General features: G+C 36.2%; 1 protein-coding gene across 1 annotated transcript in view; it reads left to right on the forward strand.

Annotated features, from left to right (window-relative positions):
* tenm1 (teneurin transmembrane protein 1) overlaps nucleotides 1–19,142 on the forward strand; it is a 127,489-nt gene that overhangs the window by 17,167 nt on the left and 91,180 nt on the right. Inside the window, 2 exon segments of the mRNA XM_043240056.1 lie at nucleotides 12,619–12,905; nucleotides 17,295–17,558. Of these exon segments, the coding sequence (XP_043095991.1) occupies nucleotides 12,698–12,905; nucleotides 17,295–17,558 (472 nt within the window). The 5' untranslated portion in view covers nucleotides 12,619–12,697.

Consider the following 19,142-nt stretch of genomic DNA (forward strand, 5'->3'; position numbering starts at 1 on the left):
ATACACACACACACACACACACACACACACACACATAATAAATATAGAAAACAACTGTTTCATTGTGAATATAGTAAAAATTTCTGAGCCTTTTTAAAATCAGTTTTTATTTTACCATGAATAATTGCAACTATTAATATTCTACATTTATAATTCTTTTTCAATTATAAATGCAATGCATACTTTTTAATGAATATTTTATTCATGACTAGGCATTAATTCTTACTAGGCTTTTAGTAAAGAATTACATTTTAAAATTTTGATACATTTTATTGTAGTTTATGATTTAAATTTTATTTTATTTTATTGTGTTTTTTTCATGCCATTTTGTGGAATTTTCTGTGAGATTTTTCATTTTTCCAACCAATCAGAGCGCTGCAGGCTCACTTGTTTAGTAAATCATTCTGTTGACATACACACCTGCTGGATGAGAGTGTAAAGATGGAGATCACCCTAGCGACATCTAATAATAATGTGCAAAAGTCAGCCCCAGGGAGCAGGAGAGTTTCCTCTCAGCATTCTCTGACCGCAGGTGCACGTCTCCACCTGCCTTTTAAATATGAGGCCGCACTGATGCAAACAGGGCAGAAGAAGCATTGTCTCATTAGTCTGGAGTGTTCCAATAATTCTAGGTCTGGCTTGCGATGCCTATTTGCTTACCGCTTAGTATCAGATTGGCACACGTGACGCGATCGGTTCTCTGGTGGAAATGAGATTTGCGTGTTTTGTGCTTATTTACTCTCGAACATTATCAGTGGGCCAATGAAGGAAATTGGCTTTTTATTATTGCAAAGTTTTACGGATTTATGTCATTAGTAGCGACACCTGCAAACTCTCTCAGTTTGTCCTCACAGGAAGAGAGAGGAGAAAACAAGAGAAGGGGGAGAGAATGATTTTCTCCTCATGCTCCTTATCAGCACTGAAGTGTTACGTTCAGCCCACAGAGAGACAGACAGCAAGAATAGAGTCTAATTAAGTCTCTTAGTGATCAAAAAGTGTGCGACTGTCTCCAGTGTGAATGACTCACACACATCAACACACACTCTCTCTGTCACTTCATCTCTCTCCGTGGCTTTCTTTTGTTAGCCCTAACAAATTTGCATTCTTTAGATGTTGCCGTTAGAGCTGCCTAAACCGAGGGCTGTGTGTGTGTGTGTGTGCACGTTTGAGCATAGACTCCTACGTTTTTTACCTTGTCAGCAATTTCGCAATTGGAAGCAAAAAATCCTATTTGTCTGTTGCTCATCAGGGGACCCTATCTCTATATGTGTGCGTGTGTGTGTGCGCGTGACACATTACATCCCTTTCATGTGTGAATCGGCGTGACTGCCTTCGTGGATGATCAGAGGCCGGCATCCGGTGATTGAAGGGGAATGTGGCACAAATGGAGCTGTGTGTCCCTCTGACCACAAATGAAAGCCAGTCACACAACACCATTGAAGCCTGCCCTCCAAACATACACGCATACAAATTTACATACCTTTCAGACATATTTTTCTCTTTCTGCGCTCTCCCCTGCTGCTACAAACAAACACACACACACACACACACTCAAGAGACAGTATAAAATGTTTTCCCCACTCATTATTTATTCTAATTCAAAAATAATGATGCCAGCATATATTACAGGCTACTAGGGAGGCACACACACATATCATGTGTTGGCCTAGTTCTGATCATAATGTTTGGCTGATGATGAATGCCGGATTCTCAGTTTACAGGATTAGTCCTGTAGGGGGTGTGTGTACATATATGCCTTTGTGTGTGTGTGTGTGTGTGTGCGTGTGTGTGTGTGTGTGCGTGTGTGTGTGTGTGTGTGTATGCGGGTATTAGATAAATGATAAGTGATTTAACAGTAGCCAAACAAACAGATGCGTCTCATCTGGCTGAGTGTGTGTGTGTTTACAGTATGTCTGCAACTTTTTTTAATGAACTGATGTAAGCAATTATAATAGCGATTATAATTTAAGCAATTATAATAATAATTACACATAATATATAATAATATAATAAAATATTATTATTTAATTTAATATTAATAACATTTGAAATATATTACAGAAATATTGCTATTTTAATTGGTTGTATTTTTTCAAGTAAATGCAGCCATGCCTTGGAGAGCTTTAACAGGCTTTTACAGGTGCTGTATGTTTGTGTGTGTCATAAGGGCCTGTGTATGTGTATAAAAAATTGAAACTGTATTGATTTAAGGTTTAAGATAAAGAACTAAATATTAGAGGAACTTTATTCCAGCAACCGTGTGAAACTGAAACATCCTGACTTGACATTCCTTATACGGCAAAACAATCTGTTTTGTTTTCTTTCTTACTTTTATGTGTTAACTGTCCTTTTCCATCTCTCTTTGTCTGTGTGTGTGTGTATGTAAGTGTGCTTTCACTTGATGCTTTTGTCAGGTTATGGGATTCATAATTCATAATCTCGGTTAGTGGCATCACTCACTGTGTAGGGACCTTTCTTTTGTATTTAAAAACCTGTCTTACTGCCTGCTGTCCTTCCCCCTCTCATTCTCTCTCTCTCTCTGTCTCACTCTCTGCTTGTCTCCCTACATTTATGATTAACCCTCATGCTCAGCAAACTCAAACACCTACACTCTCCATATGTGTTCAGCTCACTCTCCACTGGATATCAATTTATTTTAGTTCAGGCTTTATTGAACATTTGTGTAATGTCATTGGTACACTGGAGTAGTTTTTGCCCCAAAACAACGATGCAATAACAATTTATTATGTAAAAATAGGAATAATGAAATCGGTTTTGATAAACTGCTTGATAAACTCTCTCTCTTACACACACACACACACACACACACACACACACACACACACTTAAAAAAGAGAAACATTTGTTTTGAGCCTGAGCAGAGCTGACAGTTTTTGAAGGACAAGCTTTTAGCTCTCATATCACTCACTCACACACACGCACATCAGCTAAATGGGGCTGTGAGCCACTGCAGCGTGTGTGTGAGTGTGTGTGTGACGGAGTGTTTTCACTTGAGTCGCAGGCCAGAATTAGAAACACTTCAGAAAAGCCCTCCAGAATGAGCACACCCAGATACTTTAGCCTAACAGGATAGAGAGAGAGAGATGGGGTGGTGAGGTGACAAAAAGCATTTAGATACACAAGAGTATAGAATGCCATTAGTAAGAGAGAGAGAGAGGGAGAGAGAGAGAGAGAGAGAGAGAGAGAGAGAGAGAGAGAGAGGAAGAGGGAGACAGATGGAGAAGTAAATGGTTGGGGAGGTAATGAATGTGAACATATGAATACCGGGTACCTTTATCGACATTATCATTTGATGCCATCTCTGGCATTCCTGTCCTGGTTTTCATGATGAAGTAGCAGATTTTTATTTGCTGAACAGTAAAACATAAAAACACCATACATGAAACAAAAGCATTTTTTAATTATTATTTTAGTATTTTAAAATTCATATGAATTTTCTGCCTTGTTAATTCAATCACATCCTTCAGAAATCAATTTGGTGCTCAAAAAACATGACTTATTATCACAATTGATAACATTGCAGCTTAATTAATGCATTTTTATGTTATTCAATTTTTTTGTAGAAACTAAATTGTTAGGATTCTTTGATGACTACATCAAAAAAAGAAAAACCTGGTGTACATTTAAATGAAATATTTTTTTAACGTAGAATAGAATATATATATATATAAAAATATATATATATATATATATATATATATATATATATATATATATATATATATATATATATATACTACAAACCTATACTACATAACATTTGTTTAATTTTGAAACATAATTTGTAGTTCGATTGTAAATGATATGTTGATTCTGTAACTGTTCTGGATTGAGTAAGATTAGTGAAGGATTGGTCAGATGGCTTCAGACTTTAGACTTTTTGAGCGATTCATTTAAAGTGCATTCAAAATACCACTTCAGCCTAGGGTGCCTTTTAGAATTTCAAATCCTGCTGTATGTCTGACACAAGGTATTAAATATTTAAAATATATATCCATGCTGGATGTTTTTATTTTAAATTACTAGTCTGTGTGCGTATGTGTCAGACTTCGGTTGTTGCATCACATCATGCTGTATATAAAACACACAAACAGCAAGTTATTTGACACCCACTGGCCAATTTGATGAAAGAAATACTCTGTAGCATTGCATGTTCAATATGGTTTATCAAGTTAATATCAAGTTTTCTCAAGGCCGTCTAGATGATAGAAAGTAAGAACGTATTCTGTGTGTGTGTGTGTGTGTGTGTGTGTTTTTGCATTCTTGACAGCTGATTTACTGTGTGCAGTGTTAGAATAATCACACCATAAGATACTGATATATATTTAAAAAAAATATTTTAATAATTGATTAATCTAATGTAATTATAGCAACAGATCAACTAATATCCCATTATTTAACTGATTAATCAGTAGATTTAATTGATTATTTAATTTCTTTTTATTTAATTGAAAATTCACTTAAAATAAGTTTAACATATTCCAGCAAATAAATAAAATAAGCTTTTAAAAATCATCAGTATTATGTAATTACAATTATGATTTTTTTATGATGATGACAGACAAGAGATGTTCTTTTTCACAGTTTAATGCACTGTACAAAGAACTAAATGAATGATGCATCAATCTGTCTAACATCTCTTTATGTAAGTCATATGGATTCTAAACAAAATGAAGGTGTTTAATAGGATATTTTAAATGTTAAAATGTAGTATGGTAAAGCTGCTAGGTTTAATACTGTCTTTCTCACAAAAGTGCTATATAAATAGATGTGACATGACTGGATTTTACCAGAGTACTGAGCTGCATAGCTTTTGCAGTCATCTACATCATTTTTTGCTGTTAATTTTGTTATTGAGAGGAAAGCAGGCAGCATATATTTACATACTCATTTAAACACCACTCAGCAGCTTCAGGTTCAGGGTTAAGGCTAGAAGGGATACGGTCACGTGCATATCAATAGAGCATCATTTTTTTGTCAAACTGTACAACAATAATTACTGTTTTTGCATTATTGTAAGGGATAGGTTTAGGGTTGGGGTAAGTGTATATGTTAATAAAACACAATCTATTATATTAAAAATTGATTTTATTGTTCATTTCTCATCAGAGCTATATCCCATACCCCAGGTTCGGCCGCTTTTCTTCTATGCATTGCAGTATTGGTCAAACACTGGTCAAACTGCATTATTGCAGACTCAGATATTAGGTAACATGAGATCAAATAACTATTCGACAGCAAAATATTTGTTGATAGTTTTTTTTTAATTGACAATGTTGCAATAAGGTCGACTAATAATTTCAGCCCTAGTAACCAATCAGAAAATTAAAAACAAGGCTCCTTTTTGACAGCACTGAATGTCTCGGCCATATTTCTCATGTTTTCATGTTCCTTGTTTGGCTGCCAGGTCTCTAATTCAGATCAGATCACCAGCCAGAATCTTGGACCTTGAAAAAAGCAGTGTTCATTAGATGGCCAAAGAATGGTTTATAAGTGGGCCATCTGAGAGCAGCCTCACCCCACGTCCTGCGTTGCTTGGTGTGCCTCACCAGGTCATGTATTAATCACATACCTGTAAAAGAACAAGCACTTTATGGAGCCAGTAGAGCTGGTTAGAAGCTCATCTTTTGGCAGTAGACAACAGAAGGCTTCTGACAGCGTGTTAAATATTTTAAGGAAGCTTAAATCAAATCAAATCTTATCACATTCTCCAAGCTATTGAATACCTTTATGAACAAGCTATAACAGAGCTTCAACAGCTGCTGTGGGTAACGCTACCACTGCCAACTTAGCAGACAAGCTTTTCAATAGGCTTTTAAAAAAATAGCTTTACAGTAAATTAATAAAAAGTTTGGGTGGTTAGCTATTTATTTTCTCAGTGCAGTTAAGTTGGCTGTTTAAAGTCTGCATGAAGTCAAAATTATTTTGATTTTATTTACTTACTGGCGCACATTTTTAAAATGAGTCCCAAGCCGTTTTTTATATTGACATTTATGTTGAGGTTTGCGTTGGTCCAAAAGAAAATGCTAATTTATTCTTTGCCACTAGGTGCTGCTTTTGGTGGCCAATCACTGAAAGTGTTTGGAATAATGAACCATTGAACAAATTGTTTGGGAGCCGTTGTACAAGTTTTACAAAGGTTTGCATTATAATAAAATTAAAGTGTTTTTTCACCATGCATGCATGTCAACCTGTTGTTGGGGACTCCCAAAACCAAAATATGAAAAATAGGGGCACTTTAAATACATTTCCAAACGTTAGCTTGCTATTAGTGATAGACAGAGAGGAGGAGCGCAAAAACCACAAACTCTATTTAATATTCTATTTCAACTGGAAATACGTCACTACTGAAGTAAAATTGGCAGCAACTTCCTATTCACCTTAATTTAAGCAATATTCTCATGATCTTGGAAAGTCTAGAAATATCGATAAATTGGAATACTGAGACTTTTAAGGGGTGGTAAAGTTATAAAAATGACTAAAATCTTGACCTAGGTTTGAAGACATGGAAATATATTTATATTGAATATGCTTTCTATATATATCTTTGTTTAAAGACACTAGTATGAATTATGAAAATTATGTCTTAAGACGTTTTCATAATATAAATTCTCTCTGTAATTAGTTTCTGTATATTGTTGCAAAATCTTAATGTGCTGTCTTTTTGTCAAGATGGTAAAGAATGTTTATGTAAATGTATGTATCGTAAGTAGACGGTATTACCATCCATTTCCTTTACCCCTCCTCAGGCTGGGTCTTCATGGCGATGAACTTTGTCAGATATGACCCCCAGGAATGTCTGGCTAGCTTCAGGTTTATGTAGAAAGTGTGTGTTTACCTTTTTGGGAGCGCTGAGAAATGCCACCAGCAAGAAATATTCTTAGCTGACCTGCGCTTGACTTTCATGTTTACGGACTCTGTTTGTGTGTGTGCATGCGTTGTCAGCTTTTATTTTAGGCAGTATCAGGGCTTTGACACGTTTGTGCAGTTGCTCAGGGCAAGAGCTTTCTCTTGCTGCAGATCTGATTCTCCTCAGAAGAATTTGCGTGTTTGTGTGTGTGTGTGTGTGTGTGGGAGAGAATCGCTCAGTGCAGGAAGTGACTCTGGCAATAGAGAGAGATGGATGAGGGAACGTCAACTCTTGCTGTGTGTGTGTGTGTGTGTGTGTGTGTGTGTGTGTGTGTGACTGTTTTAGAGGGAATCAGCGCAGGAAGTCTGCACTGATAATCTGAAGATGGATGAATGAATATTATCCACTGCGTGTAGATGCAGTTTGTGTGTGTGCGCGTGAAAGAAAATATGATACGTCTCTATGGGCTGCCTGTAATATTGTACGATTCCCAGCAGTCAAATCATGCTAATGTTATTGTTGACAATATTTAGAAGCAAATATTTTAAAACTATTAGTGTGTCTGTCGTATTCACGTGGCATTTGAATGATGCAGCCCCACCCTACATTATTAGTTTTAATTAAATTATAAACAGATTTATATGTAAACCATATTTTGTGCAAATGACGCAATGCAAAGATATTAATTTGTCAGTTGGCAAACAAGAAAGATTAAAAGCAAGGTTGGTACATAATTAAACAGGAAATTATGTAACTAATAATGCGGTTACAGAATAAAAAAAGGAAGACATGCACATAGATCAAAGAGAATGTGATATGTTAAATTAGAAACAACACAGCAATTAAACCATATGCAATAAATACATGAAGTTTACAGATGAATAAAGTCAGTCATGTTTGAATAAAGAAAACAGATCAAATGCTATGCGTTTTGTTTAAACTGTGATTTCTTCTAACAGCCATCGGAGAGCAATGAGCTTTACTACTGACTGCTGGGACGCCAGTGTTAGGAGACCAGAGAGACCTGTTTGAAACGATCCTCGCAAGCTTATTAGATATGGATTTAGGTGCAAACCCATTAAGGGATCTGTACAACGGTAACAGAAATTTGAAATCAATCCTAAAATTTACGAGAGGCCAATGAAGGGACTTTAAGACATGCGTAATGTGTGCTTTCATTCTGCTCTCTGTCAGCGCTCGTGCTGCAGCATTAATTTGTAGTCTAGCCGGGCGTTCTGGGGAAAAGCAGACAGGAGAGCATTGCAGCAGTCCAGACATGCATCAATCTCTCAGCATCTGCTCCAGAGAGAAGCGCTAAGGACTGTGTTTCTTAGCTGATAAAAAGCAGTTTAAGTGGCTAGTCTGATGTGGACCTGAAAATTCAAATTCGTGCACAACGATACACAGAGGATTTTAAACGTGAGACTTAGTATTCAAGAGAGGATTTTCGCATTGTAGACAGTTTCACTCTCCGCCCTTTATCCCTGACTAAGAGCCCTTCGATTTTCTCTTTGTTTAGTTGGGGAAAGTTCGGTGACACACAGTGTTAATACTGTCTATACATTGATCCATCTCTGCATTGAGCTGTCGAAACATCAACACACGAACCAATCTAACGATATGGTTAAAATGACTGGGTGATGCAGAGATACGCAGCTGTATATCTGCGGTAGGAGTGTAAAATCAATGTAGACCGTAGTTAGTTTCACCACCCTGAGAGTCAAATCTAAACATTTAAATCAGAAGCTAAAAAACATCTCTAAAGCCTAACGCCATAGGAAAACATACTGCTACCATCTGAATATCTCAAGATGCTCTTAACAGTGTTTCAAGAGAGAAAAAGTTTTTTACAATTTATTGCAAACTCATTCATTGTTGGTTCCATTCAGGAATTGATTTGTACTATTTCTGATGGATGAAATACATTAGATCACGCAAGTGGGTTGTGAATGAAAAAAATAAAATATAAATATATATATATATATATATATATATATATATATATATATATATATATATATATATATATATATACTGACTACTGTAATGCTGACTTTATAATTTTTAAATACTTTATATTTGTAGTACATACTTTTATGTACAGCACCTATTATTTTTAAACCTGCCAAAGGGAAAATAATATTCTTTAAATTTGTAAAAAAAAAAAAAGGTACAACTTAGATGGTGTCTAAAAAAAGGCTAATTCAGTATTAAGTAAATTATTTTAAAATTATTGTAAATAGCTAAAGTCTGCAAAAAAATCCAATATTGGTCAATTCTTGAAAAAAAGTATAGATATGTCCTTGGTAAATGTGGTTTCATCTATGTTTTATTTTTTTTTCTTAAAGAAGTAAAAGATTGTACTTATTTTCAAAGGGGAGGGATTTTCTTTTCTTCTGTTAACGGATGATTCATAGAACCAATACACTCATCTGAAGCACCTATAATGCAACGTCAACGTTTTATATAATATAGCCAACTTAAGAACACTACAGCAAAGTATAGGCTAATAAGAAGAGTTTTCTGAACCCACTATATTGAAGAGAACCACTAAGGAGGGTTTATTTTTACTTGTTGCTAAATAAAAGAAGAAAAACATCTCCAAACATAAACTGTGTAGTCTGGAGCACAAACCCAATTAGGAGCACAATTGTGCATACGTGACTGGGTTCGCGCCCATGTTTGTGTCCCCTCTTGGCAATTTGTTCTCCTACACTGTAATCATCATAATCGTCTGATTACAAAGACTTATTCAGCTCTCCCATAAGAACCCTCCCCATCTGTCTGCTTCAAATGTACGCGTGCGTCTACTTCCGTTCATTCCCTCAAAGATTTTATTAGTGGCCCTAAACCCTCTTTACATGTCACAGCAAGTTCCGTTTTGATCAAAAATGGTAGTAATAGCGTTCGATCTGCTTCCTCCGCTAGACATCACATGGCTTGAGCCTCATGAGAGCAGAGCGAGAGAGACAGATAAAAGAAGCGTTCATCACCGCCGCTGTTAACTAACAGACTATTAATTGTGTTTGCGTGTGAAGACGTTGCCTCCAGTCTGCAAAGTCACCGCCGCCTCCAATTGGCACTCGCTCTGGCACGACATCCAATCAGCAGGCAGCCTGCCAGAGACTGACAGGGATTTAACTCGCACACCCCTCCCACATCACTTAGTCATGCCGCGCGTTTCCGCATCAGCCAATTAGTAACCCATTACCAAAGCAACACAGAGTATACACGCTAACGAGCATTTGATGGTAATATTTAACTTCTATTTCATCAATGTCAGGATGTGAGCGACATTCTTTCTTTGTCTGTCTCCCTCCTGTCTGCTTCCCACAAAGTCTTTAACCTGTCTGGTCATTTCGCGGGCTCCTTCTATCCTTCTTCGTTTCTTCATCTGTCCACTCTCATCCTTTCCTCTTTCATTTTTCAGCCATGCTTCTGCTCCTATCCATCCCTGTCTTCATCTTCGTTTGACTCCTCTTCTATCCTGTATGGTCTGTCGGTTCTCTTTCATCCCGTGTTCATCCGTTCCACCTCTCCTTTTCATCTGTCTCCTTTCAGCTGCGTCTCTCCTTTCTCTTTCTCTCTGTCTAACCGCATCTTGTTTTCCAGTGGCCCTCCCCTACCTGTGCTCTCCTCTGTTGAATGCCCAATGTTCTTTTCAGGCTCAAAGGTCATTGAAAGGTCATGGTCAGCGTTTAGATTCTGGGAAGTAAAAGCTGAAAGAGAGCCGTACTCTCTGGAGAGAGAGAGAGAGAGAGAGAGAGAGAGAGAGAGAGAGAGAGAAAGAGAGATTGTGTCAGTGCTAGAGCACTGAATAAGATATATGCAGGGCAATTCAAGCACGATCGTGTCTGACTCTAATGTTAGTTTCCTACTAATCCCTCCTCTTATAGATCTATCTATCTATCTATCTATCTATCTATCTATCTATCTATCTATCTATCTATGTCTGTCTGTCTGTCTGTACACAAATATCATTAAACAAAATACAACCAACAAAAACTGCAACAATGAAAAGAATAAAACAGCTGAAAATGACACAAAGATTGCAGACATAATAATAATAATATTAATAATAAAGAATTTATTCATCAAGCACTGTGTGTCTCAGGGCAGAATGCAACACTATGTATTTTTACATATGATCAGCTCATAATAGTTTGTTTTCAGTGTCTCAGAGTAGCTTGCTTAACAATTAATGCTGCTCCATCTCTGCATGTTCTTTGAGATTAAGTCACTTATAATGTGCAACTGGGAATGCAGTATGCGCCAACCATAGATATGCATATGCTCTATTAACAGCTGTTTCTGTTAGCTGCTATATCAGCCGTCCGCCATATCCGGAGCGGTGAATGCTGTAGAATGTTGCATGTCTGAAAACCTAGTCATACACATATTTGAATGTAAGAGATGACAAGACGGAGATGTTAGCTAACAAAACATTTACAAGGTGTCCTTTTTAAAAAACCTTTGATAATGAGTCAATACATATTAAAAACACAAACCCACACATTCTTACCTGAAGAAACCTAAAGTTTCTTATTGTAATGTCGTGGGAGATAAGCACAGCAAGCCTTTTTAAATCACAATTTTAATTACATGTTTTGTTCCTTAATTATGTAGTCATATTTTCTGTAAATAAAAAAAAACACTCTTACAAGTACATTTCAATTAAACAGTGTCAGAATAAAATCTAATTTTAATGTCAAACAACAAATATTTAAAAAAAATCTATATTTTGGTCAACATTATTCCACTGACATTCCTTGCTGCCCTTTGTCAAGTTGACACATTGTCTGGATGAGTCTTTATGTAAAGGATGGTGTATTTTGGGTGGTAAAGTGACATTGCCGATTGATTTAGGCGCACAGAAATGACTAATTGATAAAGGATTTTTTTTGTTATTTTCATTATTGATTATCAATTTTTTGAAATATGGCTATTGATGTTATTATTTCAGTATTAATTGTTTGTTGCAGCCCTAATAATCTAGATTGGTCATGAAAAAGCAATAATGGTTCTAATGAGATGAGCTCCAGATAACGACATCATTAAATCAAATTTGTTAGATATCATTTTGTTTATTTGTTGAGAAGTACTGAATGCATTAAAACTGGATGCACTACACTGTCAGAGGAATCAATATGGATTTATTTAGCTAACTTTCAGCTAATTCAGAATGTAAGATTGATTGGGTTAACTGCAAAAAAAAAAAAAAAAGAAATGAATCCTAATGAATTATTTGAATCTATTGACTGGTGTACTGTATAGTGAGACAAGTTAATTTCATGATTTAATTGGCTTCATTACCGGACGGTTGTATAACTCTTGAGTCTGTTTCCTTTTTCCCCTAGTCTTTCACCCTTTTTATCTCCTCTCTTTTCCTCTATCTAAGCATCTCTTTATCTCTTCATCTCACCCTCCATCTATCGTTCTCTCTATCTCTCCCTCTTCTCTTTCATTTGTCCTCTGAGACCTTCTCTCTTTTCTTGGTGGTCGATGAATGTTTGGCTAAAACATGGGGGCGGTTTTGGAAAGTGTTTCTGTTTTGTTTTGTCCTTCATGCCTCTTTAAATGCATTTCTACTGAGCAGCCGTTTGTTCTCAAGCTGTTTCATGTATCGCGTTACAAAAAATTGCACCAGTGAAATGAAAGTTTAGAGTACATTTGAACTGCTGTTGTTTGTTTTCTGTTTCATCGCCTGTTTTCTGTTCTTTTTTTTTTTGTTCTTTGTGTGTGTTCAGCGTGCTTTGAGTGAGTTTTTGAGATTACCAAGAGTGTGTGTGTGTGTGTGTGTGTGAGATATTGTGAAAGTAAGCAGAGATGGACGAGAAGCTGTACCAGTCTCTGGCACGGCCCCACCCCGGCTTGGAGCTCAGTTACTCCAGCTCATCTGAAGAAGAGGATGGTACCAACCTTCATCACAAACACTACAGAGAGGCGCACACCCGCACCGATTATGAGCCTGACCGCAGATTCACCTACAACAGCCACAAAGTCCGCAGGAAACCCTTGGAGCAGCCCCAGAAAGGTAGGGCCTTCTGTTTGTGTGTGTCAAGATTGTATGCCATTTAGAACAGAATGTATTCTTTTAGGTAAATTGTAAATTTGTTGTAATTGTTGTTTAAAAACAATTGTAATTGTTTTTAAAAAAAAACTTTTTTGACATTTAAAGAATGTCATGTTTTTGAAAGAAATCGTTTATGTTCTCAAAAACTCAATTTATTTGATAAAAAGATAATACTTATTAGCATGCATATTACCAGAATATTAGCCATTTATTAGTAGTAATTAAGCAAATATTAATGCCTTATTTTACATGACCTTATTCTATATACATAATCCTACCCAATACCTAAACAACTACCTTACTATTAATAAGCAGCAAAATATAATTTAAAGGGAAAGTTAAAGTCAGGGTTTTTTTTGTTTTAACAAGCCAACTTCAAAATGTAACTACAACATGAATCAAGTAATTTTTTTTTATTAACCCTCTAGAAAATTAGGTAACACTTTATTTTATGGTTACACCTTTTAGTTGCTTATGAGCATGCATATTACCAAAATATTAGCCGCTTATTAGTGCTGATTAAGCACATATTAATGCCTTATTAACAAGTGTTAACTATTCTAAAGTGTTACCACATGTGTAAATTATCTATACTGCAGTTTTAGAGAATGTTGACGTTTAGTTTACTCCTGGGTATACCAAATGTCTTGTGCTGCCGAAGAGAATTAAATGGTGTTGGAGCCTTAGGCAGGAAACAATGCAGCAGTGATGAACTGTCCTTGAGTGGCTTCCTCACGCCTTTTACTCAGTGTTTGTAGAGTTGAAGTCGGAATGCCTATTGCCCGACAGCATCACTTTTGGATCCTCTCTAACTACTCAGAGAGACCTTTAAGTAGTCCACCCCTTACTGGAATAGCATACTCAAGAACTGGCCATATAAAAGTCAAGTATACTTGCACTAATTAACACTAGCAGACTATTATTAACTTTAAATGTTCTGTAAAAACACCAGCAGCTTTTAGCCTGTCACCATGATGCAAACATGAAATATCAGACAATAGAAGTTCTTTTCAGGTTTTTAATTGGCTTGTGCTTTTCCCTTTTTTTATGTATATCTTGTAGGCGACTTTTGATCAGACCACTGCATCTTTTCTGAATATTTTTTTTTATTTAAATAGTCTTACTGTAATTAAATTGTGCCAGGAACAAATAAAGATAAGAGTAGATTTGTTGCAGTATATAGTTTAATTTAATATAGCTTCATTCATATATTGTGATGAACTATAATGTGTGTCAAACTAAATTTCCACAGGGATATTTGTGCACGTTTGAACGCAAGTTTGAGTGAGAGAGACAGCATTAAATGATGACCCATAATTAACGTCCCTCTACATTTAGTAGGGCATTGCAGCTGTTATCATAAGCATCTGACACTGCATGAAAGGCTGCATTATGTAAAAGAGATCATAGTTCCTGAGATGTTTTCTTTGTTGTTGTTGATGGTTGCTTTAATGAAAGTGATTATATGGCATCATTTCTTAGTGAGGAACAGGAAACTTTGAAAACATGCACTGTAAATTGAAATGAGCCATCAACTGACCACACACACACACACACACACACACACACACACACATGTTTGTTTTGGTGAATTGTGGAGACATTTCAAAGGCGTAATGATTTTTATACTGTACAGACTGTATGTACTATTGTTCTACACAAACCCTACACTTAAACCTACCCTTTAAAGGAAACTATTCTCTCTGTACTCATAAAAAAAACTCACTCTGTATGATTTATAAGCATTTTGAAAAGTAGGGACATGAGGTAATGTCCTCATAAGTCACCATCTCTTTATAAAACTTACGTCATACCCATGTCATTATTCAAATTTGTGTCCTCATATGTCACAAAAACGCGTACACACACACACGCACACATGCACCAAACATCAAACACTATTGTCATTAAATAGTAATGGGATGTGTGTTTTACTTTTGAATAATGATTTACAATTTAAATTTTAAAATTATTTTTAATAATATAATTTATTTCACCCTTTATTCTTCTGCCTTTGATATTCTTCATTCATGGAGGCATTTTTTCTTGTCTGAGTCCCAAGGGTGGAATATTTCCATTAATTAAAGGATTCCCCACAACTAAAGAACACACACAAGCAATGTTCCCTTCCATTTTTATTCTTGCTGAATAGAACTTAGTTCTGTCGAACCCTTCAGCCTCCTGAATAGATACATTTGGGTTATATGTAAATTGTTTTGGATTAAAAATCAAAATTGCATTAATGATATAAAAACAAACTCTTGAATGATTATCTATTATGTATTGTATACATAATTAAATATGTATAATTAAATTATAGATATTTAATCAAAATATATACTTAATAATAAATGATGTTATCCTAATGGCATATATTTGATTTGTTTACTTGTTTAAGAAACAAAACAAAAACGAGACAGAAAAGTAACGCATGGCCTCTGCGTGTTTCCCTTTGGCAAATGATCAACTCCACACAGTACTTATCTAAGCTTCATACTCATAGCGAAAAATACTCAATTGACATGCAGAAATTTGAAATGCTGCCCATTCATTTAGTTATCAATGTCAGGCTGTTTCAAACATACATTTAGACTACCCTCAGCTTTGAATTTTTACTACTTATATGTAGGGGTCCAACACCAGGATATATACACATACAGTATATGAAATATTTATATACATGCATAAGGCAGTGGTTGTTCAAGTTACAGTGAGGCTTTTTGTTTCCTCAATGGAATTATTCAAATGCTACATGCAGAACAAAACATTCCGTTCCAGTTACCACGGTAACAGCTTCACAAAGAGAGAGAGAGGGATAAAAAGAGAGATGGAAATGGAAACGGAGAGAGAGAAAGGAGGAGAAATGCAAAGAGATATAAAGAAAGGTCTTTCACCCTTTCCTTTCACCCTAGCTTTTTCCACCCGTGTCTGCTCTTGGACGAGTGTGTATGTGTGTGTGAGTCAGGCCGAGAAGCAGGGGGTCATGTTCTCAGTGAAGGACAGAGAAGTGCATCGTGGGCAATTAGTACTGAGATGATTAGAGCAGGGAGAGCAGTGAGAGGGGTCGCCACAGAGACAGGAGTCAGAGAGGTGGAGGAGAGGAATCTTAAGGACACTTGAGTAAAGAGCTTGCTTCTCACACGCACACACTGGTCTGAAAAAGCACACTTCCTGAACACACACTTAGTGCTACATGCTTCCCAGAAAAAAACCCATCAAGAGACCATCACCTTACCTGAACAAATTGTTGAAAAGAAATGCGAAATGAAGAGAACATTTAAGGCCAAGAGGAGAAATGAGATGAAGGGATAAAAAAAGGTAGGAAGAAAATAAATGATATAAAATAAGAAAAGGCTATACAAGATGAAAAGAAACAGAGTGAAAAAAGAGAAAGATTGTAGCATGCTATGTGTACGTACATGCACTTGCTCAAAGTGCAGTTCCCTAACTAGTCCAAAAAGGCCAGTCAGGATGTGATGAGTTGAGAAAAGAAGACAAGAGGAAATGGGAACAGATGAGATGAGATGAGAAGGGACTGGATGAAAAGAGAATGGCAGCAGGAGTTTTTGTTTTGTTTCTTTTTTTAAAAATGATGCGCATTTACTGTTTGAAAGTCTGGGGTCAGTGTATTTCTAAATTCAGAAATAAATAATAAATTGATCATAAGTACAAAAAAAAATAGATTAAATTAATTTTCAGGGACTGCTATAATAATATTGTAATATTGTAAAAATATTTCTCAATGTGAATGTATTTACTGTATTTTTGATTGAACAAAAGCATAAGTATTTTTTTAAAAACACTCCACACTACATTATATATAAAACACATAAATTTGTATACTATTGTATGTTTTGTTGCTAGATTTTATCAGTGCTTTGACAATATAAAACTTTTTTTTTTTACCATGCCAATAAAACTATTTTAGAGAATGTGTTTTGTGTGTGCATGCTAGAATGAGCTGATGACTGTAAGCCTAAAAATGAGAGATAAAAGTAGAGCTAGTACGCACACACATTGAGTTCCTCTGTATGAGTGTGCATGTGTGTAAACCCATATGTCTCCTACACTCTGAGATTCTTGGGGGAATTTAAATGGTTTTCACATTTTGTGCAGTTAAAAGCAGAATTCTTTTTTGTTAAATATTTATTTGAGGTTTTATAAGCCATTCTCCATCTCCGAAGAGAGAACAAAATTGTTTCTCAGCCAGACTCCAGAAATCTCAGCAGTCAGTACACAGCTCCAGCACTGAACTTTAATCCACTAGTCCGTGCGCGCGTGTGTGTATTACAACTTTGATTTGCGCAGTACATTTCATTAATTTATTCCTTTCTCTTTCGGATTTCCCAGATTTCTCGGACCCCTCCCAGACCGGGTTCCCGGATTTCCAGACTGAGCTTCACGCGGCCAATCAGGAGCTCGCTTACCCTGGGGGCGTGTCTGCCGGTGTCCCTTCTGATCCCGAATCCGAGGGCGGTGCCTCCCCTGACCACGCCCTGCGCTTGTGGATGCAGGAAGTGAAGTCAGAGCACAGTTCCTGTCTGTCAAGCCGAGCAAACTCTGTCCTGTCCCTCACCGATACGGAACAAGAGCGCAAGTCTGAGCCAGAGAACGGTAAAAGATTATTTGATATTATTACGTATTATATTATTACACATTTTTTTGTAGGTCAGATTATGGCGGTGATGATGATGTTCAGTAATATTTCATTCTTGTGCATGCGTGTGTGCGGGTTACTCTAGAGTGCCCTCATCAGTGTATGACTTTACAATTTTAATGAGAGTTGCCGCAGAGGGAGATACACATGCAGTTAAACAGACTTCCTAGTCTTGCTACACACACACACACACACACACACACACTGCTTTCTCTATGCTACTCAGTGATGCAATATTTATGCGGTGCACTAATAACTACTTTGGTCTGTAAACTACACTCCATTATCTCACACTCATACTCACACACACATTAAGGTTATGTTCTTGTTAAACAAACTTAAATAAGGTTGTATTTGATTGACCTCTGGGAGCAGACCATTGTCTTGGTGATGATTTTGTACATCTGGTCATGTAAGGCTTTCATCTCTCCACCCAAATGCTTCTCCAGATCTACAGTTTTCTCCACAGTCCTTCCTCACACATCTGTTGGTAGTGTTTCTGTCTTTAACTGTAGTACTTGACTTGGATCCACTATCTGCTTTTTTGCTTTGCATCTCTCTTCCACGCACTTAATGTATGCTCTCTCTTATCAAAGTCGCTTTGATAAGAAAGCGCCTGCCGGGAATATAAATTCAAATGTGAGCGCTGACAGTATGATAATGTTAAAACAGTGTTACACCAATTAGTTAAGTGCTAAATAATTGCCATATCATGGAAAACATGGGGCTACTTTCTTTTTTGTTATTAAAGAGTTTGTTGCAGTCTAAAGTGCAGATACACCCTACTTGGGTAGCCGTCCCAACATTTCATTTTAACATGGTCTACACTCATTTTAGTAGGATCTTAGAGGGTTGGTTCACTTAGGCATTATGTACTCATTCTTTTATCAACGCATCCATTGTCTTGGTATGTGTCTATGGCCAACTGAGGTTTTGAACAACATCAGGGTGAAAAACTGAATTTTCATTTTAGGATGAACTATAGGGTGGACGATTTGGCCAAAATCTCGAAATAAGTCATTTTATTTATTAACAATACTGTATACATAACAATAAAGTTGTACCTATATTTTCTATATTGTCTTTATGATATAAAAAAAAAATGTTTTCTCATTCTTGACAACAGTGTCAATATCACAAACAATTCATACTAGACTAAATTAAAAACAAACAAACCAGTAAATAAAAAACTCAGTGAAAATCAGTGATTAAGAAGTAGAACAAAAAAACTACAGTAGAACAAATAAATAAGAAATGTTACTGTATAAAGTAGTCAAATGTAGAGAATGCTAGATTTTGACACATACTGTACAAGTGTGTATATTTATCCGTTCAGGGCTTATAATGTGCTCTATGAGCACTGTCCTTAAGTATGCATGTCTCTGACAGCTCTCAAAAAAATCATACGCATATATCAGAATTAGTTTTCTCTCGCTGATGATTGCATTTCAATGGCTTAAAAGCACTTATTTTTAAATGGCAGTGTGTGCATCTGATAAGTTTCCGTTACCATCTAGCACAGACACATCATGTGAGGAAGT

The sequence above is a fragment of the Puntigrus tetrazona genome, chromosome 5 (genome assembly GCF_018831695.1).
Source record: "Puntigrus tetrazona isolate hp1 chromosome 5, ASM1883169v1, whole genome shotgun sequence".
In the NCBI taxonomy this organism is placed as follows: domain Eukaryota; kingdom Metazoa; phylum Chordata; class Actinopteri; order Cypriniformes; family Cyprinidae; genus Puntigrus; species Puntigrus tetrazona.